General features: G+C 38.0%; 1 protein-coding gene across 1 annotated transcript in view; it reads left to right on the top strand.

The window, feature by feature from the left end:
• The window catches only part of NEB (nebulin), a 170,535-nt gene that overhangs the window by 70,243 nt on the left and 84,728 nt on the right, over positions 1-15,564 (top strand). Inside the window, exons 51-66 of the mRNA XM_032780956.2 lie at positions 290-394; positions 1,222-1,329; positions 1,890-2,201; positions 3,289-3,492; positions 4,114-4,218; positions 4,878-4,985; positions 5,951-6,262; positions 7,283-7,486; positions 9,300-9,404; positions 9,570-9,677; positions 10,322-10,633; positions 11,907-12,110; positions 12,314-12,418; positions 13,301-13,408; positions 14,160-14,471; positions 15,149-15,352. Coding sequence (XP_032636847.1) covers positions 290-394; positions 1,222-1,329; positions 1,890-2,201; positions 3,289-3,492; positions 4,114-4,218; positions 4,878-4,985; positions 5,951-6,262; positions 7,283-7,486; positions 9,300-9,404; positions 9,570-9,677; positions 10,322-10,633; positions 11,907-12,110; positions 12,314-12,418; positions 13,301-13,408; positions 14,160-14,471; positions 15,149-15,352 — 2,916 coding nt within the window. The remainder of the gene's footprint in view (positions 1-289; positions 395-1,221; positions 1,330-1,889; positions 2,202-3,288; positions 3,493-4,113; positions 4,219-4,877; positions 4,986-5,950; positions 6,263-7,282; positions 7,487-9,299; positions 9,405-9,569; positions 9,678-10,321; positions 10,634-11,906; positions 12,111-12,313; positions 12,419-13,300; positions 13,409-14,159; positions 14,472-15,148; positions 15,353-15,564) is intronic.

Genomic DNA, 15,564 nt, shown 5'->3' on the forward strand with positions numbered 1-15,564 from the left:
CAATGTGAGTCTTTCAATTGACTTTGCTGAGGTTTTTATTAGTCCCTATGCACAGAGTGAGTGCAAAATAAGCAAGAACAGGAGTATTTTCTAATGGAAATCTTGCAACTTAAGCATGTTTTTGAAATTGAAGCCTTTTCAGAATCTTGACCTGGAAAGAGGTTAGTGTGAATATAGATATTATATGATTTTTAGGTATTACTTGAAGTAATGTTATTAAAATACTTTATTATGTTTATGAGGTCTTTGTATATTGTTTATTGCTATTGGTTTGTTATTTCATTTGCAGCGTTTATACACTGAAGCCTGGGATAAAGACAAGACTGAAATCCACATGATGCCTGACACACCAGAGATTACATTGGCAAGACAGAACAAGGTCAACTACAGTCAGGTGAGCAAAAGCACAGTTTGTGTCATGAGTGTAATAACAATCTAAGTGGAATCATGCTGTGTCATTGGCTTGGCCAAAATATATTTTAGCAAACTTGAGATAAATATTTACAGTAAGTTTCCTGACTTATCCCATAATATTGACCTGCCAAAAAGTCAACATTAAAATGTTTTCCATATTCCAATATAGCAGTCTTCAGGTTTGATTGTGGAACCTTTGTTCATGTTGGTGAACACTTTTTTGAGAAGAGTCCCACTCACTTCAAAGAGATAAATCTCTTGTAAGTGATCATCAGTATGAGCTAAGCGTCCAAAAATGGTTGTCCAGTGAATTGCTGAGTTTCCTTCTTTTAAAGGTACTAATGCTAAAAAGTTGTGAAATTCATCCTGTGTTTGAAAATATCAAACAAATAATGTCTAACTTGATTCTTAAGAGCTAAAGTCCTTCTGATCAGTGTAAGTAAGGGGCAAATATATAAGCATCAATAGATGGTTGCTTTGGAAAGTAAGATTCGATCCATTTACAGTGGAGAAGTTGTCATTATAAGTGTGGTCTGTAAAATTGTATTTTATTCTACATCAGTTAAAGAAGAAGATAGACAAATAGTACAACCATTAGCTAGACTCTTTGACCCAGATCCTCAGCTGATCTAAATTTACACCCGATGATGATCTGGCTCTTTCAGTTAAGAAAATTAGACTGTTAGATCCGAATAGATCGTATGATAATTCTTCTAGTTGTTGTCTTTCTGAGCTAACTGTTTTGCAGAGAAGGCAACATGCATAGTCCAGCTATGAGAATTTAACTCTGTTTAGTTCTTTTCATAGAGTCTATATAAACTAGCCATGGAAGAGGCAAAGAAGAGAGGCTGTGACTTGCGAATTGATGCTATTCCCATTAAAACTGCCAAAGCATCCAGAGATATTGCCAGTGATGTAAGAAACTGCTCTTTATTTCTCTACATAGTTACATGGGACCTTTGCATTCTGTAAATTCCATATGTAAATTCTGCAATAGGAGGTTTGATTAAACAATGACGACGTGGTTTACATGTTGTAAAGTTGTAGTGCATATATTTAAACATTTAAATTGTAAAATAAAATAAGAGATTCAACTTCACATGCATAGCATAGATAAAAGTTTGTTGTTGTACATAATTTTACGCCAAAAAAAGACCTATTTCATTAATTAAATCTTTAATTGTTAAAAAAAAAACCCATAGTTCATGCATATCACAATTATTTCTCTTTAACATAACAAAAGGTAAGTTTAATAATCCTTTATATCCCAGAATGTCTATCCCATTTAAAAGTTCTAATTCACAATCCAGTTGCCTAGAATGCAAACCCACAACACCACTTTGATAAAATACCTTGAAAGCATCATAGCTATAGTTCATAAATAATTTTTAGAGAGTTTCATGTTAGAACTATTTAAAATTAATAGTCACAATGTTATTAATTAGCGGAACATTATATTTTGCTTTTTCCTTCAGTACAAATACAAAGAAGGGTATCGCAAACAACTTGGCCACCACATAGGCGCCCGCAACATACAGGACGATCCCAAGATGGTATGGTCTATGCATGCTGCCAAAATCCAGAGTGACAGGGAGTATAAGAAAGATTTTGAGAAATGGAAGACCAAATATAATAGTCCAGTGGATATGCTGGGGATTGTGCTGGCAAAGAAATGTCAGGAACTGGTCAGTGACATTGATTATAGACATCCTCTTCACCAGTGGACATGTCTGCCAGATCAGAATGATGTCATCCATGCTAGAAAGGCCTATGATCTACAGAGTGACGTAAGTACCGTTTCTGTTTCAGTTCCAGAAGATGACTGTATTTGATACCGTACCTTAGATGAAAAATGATTTCACATACTGGTAACAGCAGAGCCAAATGTTCTCAACAAAACAATAATTCTAGTATTGTAACAGGTCTTGTTACAAATGGAAACTCAGATTAAATCCATTAACAGACTCCTTAATTAGTTCAAATTTAAGTCCAGTTTAAGCACATTTGTTCCCATTTATGATTTATTATTGAAATTATGAGAAATTCTTAATTACTCATGGTTTTAATCCAAGTGAAATGCAGTGATTTTTAACTAAGACTCACTACTTTGAGATTTTGGTTTTATTCAATCCTGGACCTTGAAGTGAAATGAGGAACGGGTAAAGAATGCACCTATATGGATCAATATATCAAAGGAAATGTTCATACAGATTCTTGCAAAGCAAAATTGCCAAGCTTCGTGCATTTCAGTACTATCACTAGGGCTAAAATTCTGACGCACAATAAGCTATATCAGAATAACCATGTTGTAACTGGAGAGGAGCCTGAGTCAAAGAAATATGCATGACACTTAGTAAATGGCAGGTTGTGCAAGGGTGGCATTGAGGAAGGTACAAAGTCTGGAGACAAAGAGAGTATTCTGGAATATAGCTGGAGTGGGGAGTAGGGACCAGGAGCGGTGTATGTAAAAAGATGAAAGCAGAGATGTCCAAAAAGGATACTGATAAAAATCAAACATAAGTGGAGTAGCTGGATAGCATTGTTTGGGTCTCAGAGGTCAACCTGAGAAAGAAAGACTTGAGATGAGTTCTAAACATGGCTAAACATGGTATTGCTTTTCAATGGTGCAGTCTATGGATGAAATGGTAGTTTTGCCATTTACTTCAATGGACCAGTATTTCACCCCTGAATTCTAGCCCAAATCCAGGTTTTACTATATGATAGCTTTTATTTTGTTTTCCCTTTTCATATGCTGTATGTTTTACTCACAGCTAGCTAGTTGTTCAGAAGTCATAAAATTTAGATAAAATGTACTGGGATGATAATCTGGAAAAGTGAACTAAGGACTGTATTTTGTATTTACTTTGTTAACAGAATTACTACAAGTCAGATCTCCAATGGCTGAGAGGCATTGGTTGGGTTCCAATTGGTTCCGTGGATGTTGAAAAAGCCAAGAAAGCTGGAGAGATCTTAAGTGATAAAATATACCGTCAGCCTCCTGACACATTCAAATTTACTAGTGTGACAGATTCTCCAGAAATGGTCTTGGCCAAGAATAATGCAGAGACAATGAATAAGGTGAGTAATGATTTGATAAGTAACACATCAGTGCTGTGCTACTCATGATTAAAGACAGAAAATTAGGAATACTTAGGGGTCAGCACCACTGTTACACAATGGATACTTGACAAAATTACTGTGCATAGTGACGGACATTGGGGAGTTATGTCACTCAGCCATTCAATGTTTCTTGAAAAATTACCACCGACCTCAACATTTTTACCACGGACACTTGTATCCGTGTACGGACATGTTGCCAACCCCTATGTGATTCAAAGTCATGTTGATGTCCTGAGATAAAACAGGATGTTTGCAACGCAGTACGTAGGACCTATCTTATTAAGTACAAATGGGGACATGTAAAGCAAGAATCAAGTTACTGAGATTCTCCGGGATATCACAGTGCACTGTTTCTTGGGCATATGTGTGTAGTCAGCTGCAATAGCTCATCAGACATCTTAGGTTTGCCTCAGTCTTTTTATTATTGTAAACTGATGTAATCAGTGTCTAAATTTGGAGCCAAATATGCGCCTCTCTCCTCAGGTATATAAACAGGAGTTTTGCTAGAGTAACAATGACAAGATTTGATAGTTACTGTAGGTTATTACTGAATTACCTTTCATTTCCATTCCTTTTTAGCGCTTATACACCGAAGCATGGGACAAAGACAAAACTACAATTCATGTCATGCCTGACACTCCAGAAATCATGCTAGCAAAACTCAACCAAATAAACTGCAGTGAGGTGGGTAACAATAAAAAGCTGAGGGGATGAAACAATGAGCTCTGGACAGTACAGTTTTGTTGTCTCTGGCTTTTCAATGAATACGGTAATGCTGCTCATCTATATAGTCCCACGTGTGGCCAGCAATGTTAGTTAAGACAGATTTTTGCTATAATTTACATTATTTTCTTGGTGTCTGACTTCTGATTTTCAAAAGTACTATCAGCATTAAACTAGAAGCTTATTCTATAGTAAACCCTTGACATATATAAATAGCATACCTGGAAACTCCCCTTTTTCATTTTGCCAGTGTCCTTGTGAAAAAAAGTTTTTTATGAAATAGTGTGAATTTGCAACAGTGCAAAAGTTTGCATCTGGGAAAACCTTTCACCCCATGTCTTGGTCTTCATTCTTCTAGATTCCCACCACCCCTGCTTTCCACTCCCTTAGTCCTACCAGATTTATACAATAAAATGTTGGAAATGTGCATTTTCCTACTACCTAGGGCAGGTAGCTATGGGTCATATTTAAATCAGGTTTACCCATGCTGAACATTAATCATGTTTTCTAGTGATTTAATGGGTTTTGTTATATAAATGTGTAACATGCTTACCTACAGGAGAGGTGCATAAAGTGCATGGTTAATGAGATAAAAATATAAATCGTTTCCTTTCTCATAGAAATTGTACAAATTAGCTTTGGAGGAATTGAAAAAGAGAGGTTGTGACTTGCGTGTTGATGCCATTCCAATCCAGACTGCCAAGGCATCCAGAAATATTGCCAGTGAAGTAAGTAACCTTTTTGTTATATCTACAGGGATATGTTTCTTATGGGAAAGAGTTCAGAATTTGTGCTCTATAATTTTTCCATGTAAATGCTTTTAAATTGTACAATAGATTCTATTGCAGTCCAATAATTATAGTGCATGCTTCTTGCGTCTGAAAAGAAGGGACCATATCAAGATCTACAGTGATGGATGCCTTAGACATATACATTGCAGTGATAAAATAAATAATATAAAGCCTAGTCCTATGCCCGTTGAAGTGTTTCCATTGAGTACAAGGGTGCTGGATCAGGCCCATTGTGAGATTATATAAAGTACCTATTTGCTACTTTTTGAGATTAGAATAAAATGCTTCAAAGATCCCCCAGAAAAAAAAATATTAACAGTCCTAAACAATCCCCTTTTTCTGCCATGAGAAGATTTTAATGCTGCTGAAAAGTTGTATTGAAAGCCCATGTGACTGAAGTCATCCATGGAACAGATATGCCATAAGCATTGACAATAAAGTCTCCCTTTCACTACTCTGCCAGTGTGCCTCACCTAGGGCAACACCAGTTAGGGGTTAGAAGGCAGTTCACTCTCCAGGCTGATTTTGTCCTTGGCATCCCTAACTAAATGGAAGATAAAGGTGCCAGTTGATGTTAATTTGTCAGCAGATGTTGTATGATAAAATTCTTAAGGAAAGAGCACATCCTAAAAAATTAAAAGGATGTGAGACCACAAACAAGATAGTAAGTAGATGGTTGTAAGGGATAAGGTAGGTAAATTTAGTAGTAGTATGTTTATGGAGATAGCAAGATAGAATATCTAAAATATTTTTCTCTTCTTCTGAACGAAATAAATAAAATAGCATATTAAAGAAAGTGTAACATATTTTCCAGCATGAGGGTATGCATGTTCTAGTTAAGTTGGGTACATCATTTCTGAATTGAAGACTGTCACAGTGAATATAAATATATTTTATTTTAGTACAAATACAAAGAAGGGTATCGCAAGCAGCTTGGCCACCATGTGGGAGCCCGCAACATCCAGGATGATCCTAAGATGATGTGGTCAATGCATGTAGCCAAGATCCAGAGTGACAGAGAGTACAAGAAAGATTTTGAGAAATCAAAGACCAACTACACTAGCCCAGTGGACATGCTGGGAATCGTGCAGGCCAAGACCTGTCAGACACTGGTCAGTGATGTTGATTACCGCCATTACCTGCATCAGTGGACATGTCTGCCAGACCAGAATGATGTGATCCAAGCTAAGAAGGCCTATGAGCTTCAGAGTGATGTGAGTGCACAATATGTGTAATACAGGCAGCAACAGGCCCAGTTTTACCCTGACATGCCTGCACACAGATGTATGTTTTACATGCCAAGAGTGGAGCCCCGTTGTGCTAGGTGCTGTACCAACAGAGAGTAGCAGATGTCCCTGACCTGAAGATGAGACAGACACAGGGTAGGGGAAGGGGTAGAACAAACAAGCAGAGTAAACAATGAGATGGCAACAAATGTCATGTTAATTCCATGATTTTTTGTGGGGATGGGGGTTACTTAGGAAGGGATCAGTTAAATCAAAAGAAAAGGGAAGGGGACATGGTCAGGGAGATAGGGCAGGTGAGAAGATGGTAAGAGAGGGTAGTGTGGAATGAAGCTCAGGTGAAGAGACTGGGAGGTGGAAGGAGAGGGTTGGAGCAAACAGCCAATCAGCACAGGCCAGAGAAAGTCTAGTCAAAACTGTAGAAAGTTTTCCAAAGGTTCAGAAGTCCAAAGATCCCTTCTTGGGTTGCTTCAGCCCCTACCAGCTGGAATCTCTGGCTGTCTCCTCTCTGCAGCTCCCTGATGTGGGGAGTGAAGGGGGAGTTGAGATAGGCACCGTCTGGGTCCTAGTAAGGCATGTCTCCCCTGTGCAGTTCTGCCTCCAGGGGAAGGGTAGCCTAAGCTGGGCCCCAATTTCTCCACTTCTTCCCCTGTGCAGTAGTCTCTGCTTTGGCTGCTTCTACTCCTACTGGCTTGTGAAATTTTCCATATACTGTTACTGATCTTTTATCACCAAATCCTTGCTGTTTTCTTGATCTTTGATCTGTCAAAGGTGCCCTAAGGACTGTGGAGTCCTTTCATTTTCCCATTCGTTGTGCTGTGTAATAATTATTTTATCTATCTTGGAAGAATGAGTGTCAGAATCAAATGACCATTTTGTAGTAATAGATAATGTTACATGAAGTGAGTAGTGTATAAATCAGTTGCATTTATTCATATATTCATTTGATTGTTCCTGCAAATGACTGATTGACCATTAATTAAATTTTAGGCTGTTTACAAATCAGACCTGGAATGGCTGAAGGGTACAGGCTGGGTCCCCATTGGTTCCATAGATGTTGAAAAGGTTAAGAGAGCTGGAGAAATCCTGAGTGAAAAGCAGTACCGCCAGCCCCCAGACCAAATCAAATTTACAAGTGTGACCAATTCCCCGGAGTTGGTTTTGGCAAAGCAAAATGCTGAGACAATGAACAAGGTGAGTCTCCCAGAAAACCCCCCAGATGTTACTGACTCTGAGGGTTGGTTCACGGAATGCGCAATGCACTTTGGTTAAAAGAGGTAAGTCTTCCCAAAGAAGCGCAATGTCAGACAGCATCTGCTGCTAGGTAGCTGTGGTTATCAAGAGTCCTTTAGATCCTTTGCACGTGGTAATAAGGTTGGCCCCTTTTCTTTCAGATGTAGGGAATCTATGTTCTTCCTCCTCCAGACTGAATTTCTTTAATGCAGTCTCTGTGCAGCTATACTTTAATTGCAATTTTCAAATGATTTAATACAGGACACAGAGGCCTGCTGATGAAGTGTTGTTTCCCACAGAGGAGGATGTTCACTCCAGAGCCCAGATTCCACATGTGACACTCTACACACCTTATGCTTCATGTGTTATGGTCTTAATCTGGGGGTTAAGTGATGGACAAGGCCTCTAACTGGTATTAGAGCATTTTACCCCAGTGCTCTGTTATCTGCACTGGCTGCCTAATAGAGCTGGTCAGAAAATTGGATCAAAATCAACTGTTGATTAAAAACAGAAATAAAACTGTTAGTGAATTTCTATTCCTCCTTCTCCCCACCGGTTTCAGATTGGCTGTACTGTATAGGGTTTTTTATTTTTAAAAACTCTCAACTCAATGTATGCCAGAACTCCTTTATGGAAAGTGACCTACTAAGCAAGCCTGAGGTTGTTTGCAGATTGCAGAACCATTTCAGACAATGCTGCAAAACATGCAAATATAGTGTCCCCAAATAAGGGACATGGGGCACATCCATCTGGGGCAAGGTGCAATGCTAAGCAACACGTTGCTGAATGATTACTGGAAGACACTCAGATATTACAGTGATGAGCATGGCATACGAACCTATATAGAATAGTGAGATATCTGTTATGTATGCTGTTGTGCTGTATGGTGTTGACTGGAGCACCAGCTCCTGTATGCCAACTGAGAGCTCAGAGGCGAGAGCTTGTGTCGCCTAGGGAATAAGGCTGCCTCCCATTTATAGTAGCCTGGGTAGAGTAATTAACATCACAAATTGTCTCTTCCTCCTTCTCCCTAAAAATATATTCCAGAGAGTCCCGGATACAATCCTTCTCCCAATACATCCTGCCAGCAATGCTGAATCAGCCAATTAACGTTGCAGAGCAGATTGGGGCATAATAAGGAGGAGGAAGTCACCCAGCTGGGTTTTGCAGTTGGAGATCACAATGTATCAGAGGATTAAAGATTTGCTCAAACTGTCCCTGTTGATTTATTAGGGTATTTTCAGTGGGTGGGTCTTAGTTTTGTAGGTATGTGTTCAGAAGTTGGCTATATATATGCCATGTTCTGGTTCAAGGCTTTGGTTTTGTAGACTTTTGCTAATTGTTGCTTTCAGTTTTACTGTATTTTCTCAAGGTGTGCAGAATTCTTTGGGCACAAGCAGGCAATGCAATTCTATTATGTACCTTTAGCTTTTTTTGAGTCTCAGCCCAAGCTTCACAGTTGTATTTATCAGGGACCTGAACCAGAGCTCACCATAATCAGTGGGAGTCTTCCCATTGGCTTCAACGGACATTAGATGAGCTGTAGGCTAATTGTGCTAAATGTATTGTATAGCCATACTTTGGCTATAAAAGCTGGCTGATAAAATTAGTTGATATTAAGACACATGGGAGTAAATTCACCTATAAGCCTAATTTAGCTTTTGTTTGAAAACACTGTAGATTTAAAGTATGAATTCCTTCCACTTGCAAAAACTGAGTTTATTTAAATGTTTCATTAAAATCTTTTTAAAAACTGTTTTCCCCCCTTCCACAGCGTTTATATACAGAAGCCTGGAATGCTGACAAAACCACAATTCACGTCATGCCAGACACTCCAGAGATTTTGTTGGCAAAAGCCAATTCAGCTAACGTTAGCCAGGTAAGAATATTTTAAAAAATATATCAAACAAATACAAAATCAGAAATTAGGTAAGCATTCATTTCACTTTTAAAGAACCTCTTTTAATGTATGGTTTCATTTTCTCTATAATAATTTGTAAAATACTATATTTTCATCTCGCATATTTTGTCCTCCTCTCTGTAGAAACTTTACACACAAGGTTGGGAAGAATCCAAGATGAGGGATTATGATATAAGAGCTGATGCAATTCCAATTCGAAGTGCAAAGACATCAAGAGATATTGCTAGTGAAGTATGTGCTGCTTCTGCTAATCTATCACTTTAACTGTATATTAAGGGTTTTTCTCATTTTTAGTAAACATGTGAAATAATTAAAATATGCATTCTTTCAAATGACAAAACATAGGAATAAAATAATAAATAATTTAAAAATAAAAGTATATCAAATTCTGGTTTAAAAAATGAATACCATGGAAACAGATAAGTGCAGAAAAATAACCAACTTCACACGGAAGAGAGTGTAACATTAAAATTATTGACATTAAACAAACCAACCTAAAAATATATATTATAAATATTAACACATCACATGATATTACTGATATTCAGGGAGTGAGGGGATATTAGGAATTTCAACCTCTGAATCAAGGATTTTTGTCTGTGATAAATTATTTTTGCTCTTATATTACTATTAAACTGAGACAGTACTGATCACTGATGATTATTTTGCTATCTTTACAACTATGTGCTAATTTGTATTCATTTTGTATCAGATTTGCCTCATGTTAAGTAGGCCATGTCCTCAGCTGATATAAATTGGCCTAGTTGCTTTGATGTTAATAGAACAAAACTGAATTATGCATCTGAGGATCTGGTCCATTATTCACTTTTCCATGAATATATAAAACGTAACTGAACTGTTTCTGTTTTCAATAGTATAAATATAAAGAAGCATATGAGAAACAGAGAGGTCACCATATTGGAGCCCGCACCGTACGAGATGATCCAAAGATGATGTGGTCTATGCATGCAGCAAAGATCCAGAGTGACAGAGAGTATAAGAAATATTTTGAGAAATCAAAGACCAAATACACTAGCCCAGTGGACATGCTAGGAATTGTGCAGGCCAAGAAATGTCAGGAACTGGTCAGTGATGTTGATTACCGCCATTACCTGCACCAGTGGACATGTCTGCCAGACCAGAATGATGTGATCCAAGCAAAGAAGGCCTATGAGTTGCAGAGTGATGTGAGTAAAAAAATAAATGCAAAATAAGTCTTTTATGTGTGTGTGTGTGCAAATAACTATTCAAATATTTTAGAGTAAAATTTGTCCATTATGTACCTGATCTTGCAAACAACATTTTTTGCTCCAAATAAGGATGAAAAGTCAAATGTGAAATTTTTTACAGGAAGGAATTTCAAGAAAAATCCATTTGGAGAGAATCAAAACAGATTTTTTTTCTGCTTGCTGGCCTTGCCTAGTGGGTTCTTGTCAATTTCACCTTTTCTCCCCAGGCAAAAAGTGAAATTGTCTGGAGCCTTCGAGGCTGGCACCCAATGAGCTGTCATTTTCCAGCAAAATTTAAAGTTTCCCCCAGAAATATTTGAGTATGTGAAAAGAGCATTTTCCATCAGAAAATCATTCTGATTGAAAATTCCTGACCTGCTCCACTTGATTTCCAGGCAAGTTAGGAGTGAAAATGTGTATGCAAAAGGCTTACTTTCAAACACTGCACCTGCAGAGCGTTTTATGTGTAACTGTAGGAGTGAGAACTCTGGAGAAACCCTATTCTGTATTAAAAACGTACTGGCATGGAGCTGCCAAATTAATCCTGACTATTAGGAAGAGTAAGACCTGAGTATGAATTGTATAATGGATGTCAACTTTGACACACTCATTCTCTAACCATATTCTGATCCATTTTTTCCTTGTACTTTTGAGAGTGAGGTGGAAGGTGCACAAGTAGCTTGACAGTTCCACTTAGTGCAGAGGTCTATGTCTAGTGCTTAGCTTTGCTTTCTCCAACTCACAGACTTTGCTCCCACTTGCACTGGAACACAACAAGCTTAGGCTCCCTGTTATTGCACACCATGTTAGGACTAGCAGGATTAAGGCCAATGTGCTTTTGTAATTTTGAGCTTAATTTGTGAATGCATTTCCCATGATTACACTTGCCAATTAGTAATCACATGTGCAAATAGATTAATGGTGAATGCTTGTAAAGCTATGGATGCTTCTCTTCAGTTGAGAGCACTCTAGAATATTAGAATCTGGGCTTCTCCAAATTCCAGTCTCTCTTGGGGAGCCCAAGTTCAATTGTGGGTAAAATACTCATATTTGAATGTTGAGGTGGTAATTGGAATTGCAAAACTTTATTCAAACTTACCAGTTGCCTGAAAAATTATGATGATGGGGATGCCATCCTAATTCTACTCTATTTGCTGGATGCATAGGGGACCAATTAGGTTTTGTATCTGAAATTTTTTCTGTAATTATAATATTTTTTGTTTGTGTGTAGAATGTGTACAAGTCAGACCTGGAATGGCTGCGAGGCATTGGCTGGATGCCAGATGGCTCTGTGGATGTGGATAGAGTGAAGAAAGCCCAGGAACTCCTGAATGAGAGATTATACCGTCAGCGGCCAGATGCATTGAAATTCACTAGCATTGTTGACCCATTGCCAGTTGTCCTGGCTAAAATCAATTCTAAGCAGATCAGTGAGGTTAGCTGGCTTTTTTGTTACCATAAGTTTTCTGCATTCATGCTGTCATTTTTGTTTATCCTTCACTTGCCTTAAAAAATCATAAAATGAGAATTCCTAATGTACATAATAGTTCATATCATGAGATCAGTTAATTAGAAAGTAACATAGTACATCATCTTTCACACTGTAATTGAATAATGATGTCTTTACTTTCTCATTAGCCTCTCTATCGTGAAGCCTGGAATAAAGAGAAGACACAGTTCACCCTACCTGCTGACACCCCTCAGATGATGCAATCCAAAGTCAATGCTCTGAACATCAGCAATGTAAGATCTTCAATTAAAATATGTAATGTTTATTGAAATGAACATTGCCACATGCATCATTTTTAGCCTGCCCTGTTTCAGAACTCTTATTAAGAACTTCTGGGTTCTGATATAAGCACAGATTTACTATCTTTGTTTTTTGTACTGTTTTGTATTTTAGAATGTAGATGAAGAACTATTATGATTCATTTAAGCAGCATAATATGGTTTAATGAGCACAATGTTCATGAAGCACAATGGACCAGATTAATTAGTCGGGGGTCAGTGGCATTCCTCTCTCTCTCTCCTTTTGTTCACCCACTTATGCCAGCAGTGATTCTGACCCAAGATCTAAAACACGGACTTGTTGCCTATTTGTTATTCATAAATAGAGTGTATCACCATAACATCTAGATCACCATATTGACTGTCTAGTTAAACATATAATGTGTTGATAAGCAAAGAAAGAAACCCTTGCCTGAATTGTCCTCTTTATGGCAACTTCCTTTGGGAAGTTTGGGATTTGAAAAAGATATTATAGGCCAAAATACCATGCAGCAAATATCAGTGTTGCCCACAGTGTGAATGGATCTGATATGCTGCATCTAAGGCCACATTCCTGCAATATGCTATATGTGGGGGTATCCTTCTACTTACAGAGACTCACTGAAGTCAATGGGATTTCAGGTGGGCACATGACTCTGTGGATCAGAGTACAGGTTTGGAATCTATATAATTAATCATGACATGTGTGCAGTAATTATCAGTTAAAGAGATAGGAATAATTTTTGTAACCCACAAAACTGTAAGGATCAAATGAAAACATCCATACTATAAATCTAGGGAAAATATGATTTATGAGAAAAATGAATTCTAAAATTGTGTCTTTGATTTTGATGACAGAAACATTATCAGCAAGCTTGGGAAGATGCCAAGATGAAAGATTATAACTTAAAAGCCGATGCCATTTCTATCAAACGTGCCAGAGCTTCCAGAGACATTGCGAGTGAGGTACAATCTCTGTTCCCTCCCTTTCATTTCTATGAAAGGCCATGGCCCATTCATCCTCATATCAAACACAGCAGACAACTGTCTAGCTAGCTAAGCTCAATTCAAAGCTGTTGTGTACTCATATATGAACAGCATGCTATCTTCTATATTTGCATTATTTTAAATCCTGTCTTACCCTCTCTTTCTAATAGAACTTAAAGTTTGCTACTAGTAAAATATTCATGATAACTGAACATTGTATTTTGTATTTGTGGAATCAAAGTAGGTTCAGAGAGCTATTTTGCCATACACTGTAAACTTTTAGCCACCAAACATTTTCAGTAATTGAAGCACAGACTATATTTCTGCTTCTTCCAATACATAATTCAAGGATGTTATTTTTGTCATTACTGCTTTCGAGTTATCTGTTCAAATCTAAAATGTAGCAGTGCTTATAAACCTTACCAAGCCATTGGAATATCTGTGTATTGAAACTAGTGAGGGACTTCTGAAGTGTTTTTCTTTTATCATGATTTTAAACTGTTAAGATAGATGAACCACATTTTCCAGAGTTCTTGGTGTTTTGGAGAATCAGTTTTTGGTGGCCCACCGTGAGACACTGGACAGTGGACCTGAATTTCAGAAGTGCTGATCTAGTACCCTTTAAAATCCCTTCCCAGGCTGGACACTCACAAAGACTAGTTGCTTTAGAACATGTAGACTGGCAATTTATGACTGTTTCTGCTGATGTTTTACTTTCTGTGTTTATTAGTACAAATACAAGGAAACCCACGAGAAACAGAAAGGCCACTATATTGGATGCCGAACTGCAAAGGAAGATCCCAAATTGTCGTGGGCTGCACATGTAATGAGGATGCAGAATGACAGAGAGTACAAGAAGGCTTATCACAGTTCAAAGGCTAAGATCAACATACCAGTTGATATGGTGTCTGTCTATGCAGCCAAGGAAGGCCAATTATTAGTGAGTGATGTTGACTACCGTCAGTATTTGCACCAGTGGACATGTCTGCCAGACCAGAATGATGTGATCCAGGCAAGGAAGGCCTATGATCTACAAAGTGATGTAAGTAGGAGTGTACAGTATGTAGAAGTTGGGGGATACCACATTAGTAACTGTTGAGATATAAGGCTCTGTAGGCACATCAAGGTGACATGATGGTAACCACCCCAACACTTTCTGCAGTTTCTCCTTTCTTCACCAGCTCTTCAGTGGTTGTATTCATTTTCCCCCCAAACGTGGGTCCTAGCTGTGAATTCCCACAGTGCTTATTTGTGGTGACTTTGAACATACTTGAACAGTTGCCTTGGTAACGCTGTTGTGCTTTTTATGCATTAGTAAATTTCTACTGAGTTTGTGCCTATATGTGGAGGAATGTGGTGTGAAGACTGACAAGGATTTGCATGCTTTCTTTGAAGCATTTCTTTTGTGTCTTAGCAATTATGTATCATCAATGAACTCTTCATTACAGAGGGATCATGATGCTGATGCAGGCATCCGTTATGAGTCCAGTTTATCTATTTCCAGTTTTGGAATGTTCATGAAATTAATTTGTAAGAAAGCAGGGAGTGTTTTCAAGAGACTAAGAGTCAGGGTTATTTGATTACAGTCCTGCAGTGTGACAGTCAGTTCCTTTTGTGGTTTGCTCTTTGGGCAGTGCAAAGTAGCCCCTGGCGATGCACTGAGAATAAACTCACACGCTAGCCATATAAAATTAATAATGCAATTATGTTTGTTTGTAGAATGTGTACAAGTCAGACCTGGAATGGCTGCGTGGCATTGGCTGGATGCCAGATGGCTCAGTAGATGTGGATAGAGTGAAGAAAGCCCAAGAGCTCCTGAATAACAGATTGTATCGAACGCGACCGGATGAACTGAAATTCACCAGTATTGTTGACACACCAGAGATTGTGCTGGCGAAGACTAATGCTTTGAATCAGAGTGGTGTAAGAAAAGTGTTACATTTGTGCTCGAGTGTCCCTGTGCATATTGTGTTTTATTATTTAAAATAAAAAGAGGAAACAGTATGTTTTATATAGAATTTGAGCTGCCAGGGACTGCCAGGGTTTCAGAACTAGGTGTTCCCCAGTAACCATTAATGAAGGAATAAACAGGGTAATGTGAAACCTTGTCAATGATAAGGAATTCAAATCATTGC

This window comes from Chelonoidis abingdonii, chromosome 10 (genome assembly GCF_003597395.2).
Source record: "Chelonoidis abingdonii isolate Lonesome George chromosome 10, CheloAbing_2.0, whole genome shotgun sequence".
NCBI classification, from domain to species: Eukaryota; Metazoa; Chordata; order Testudines; family Testudinidae; genus Chelonoidis; species Chelonoidis abingdonii.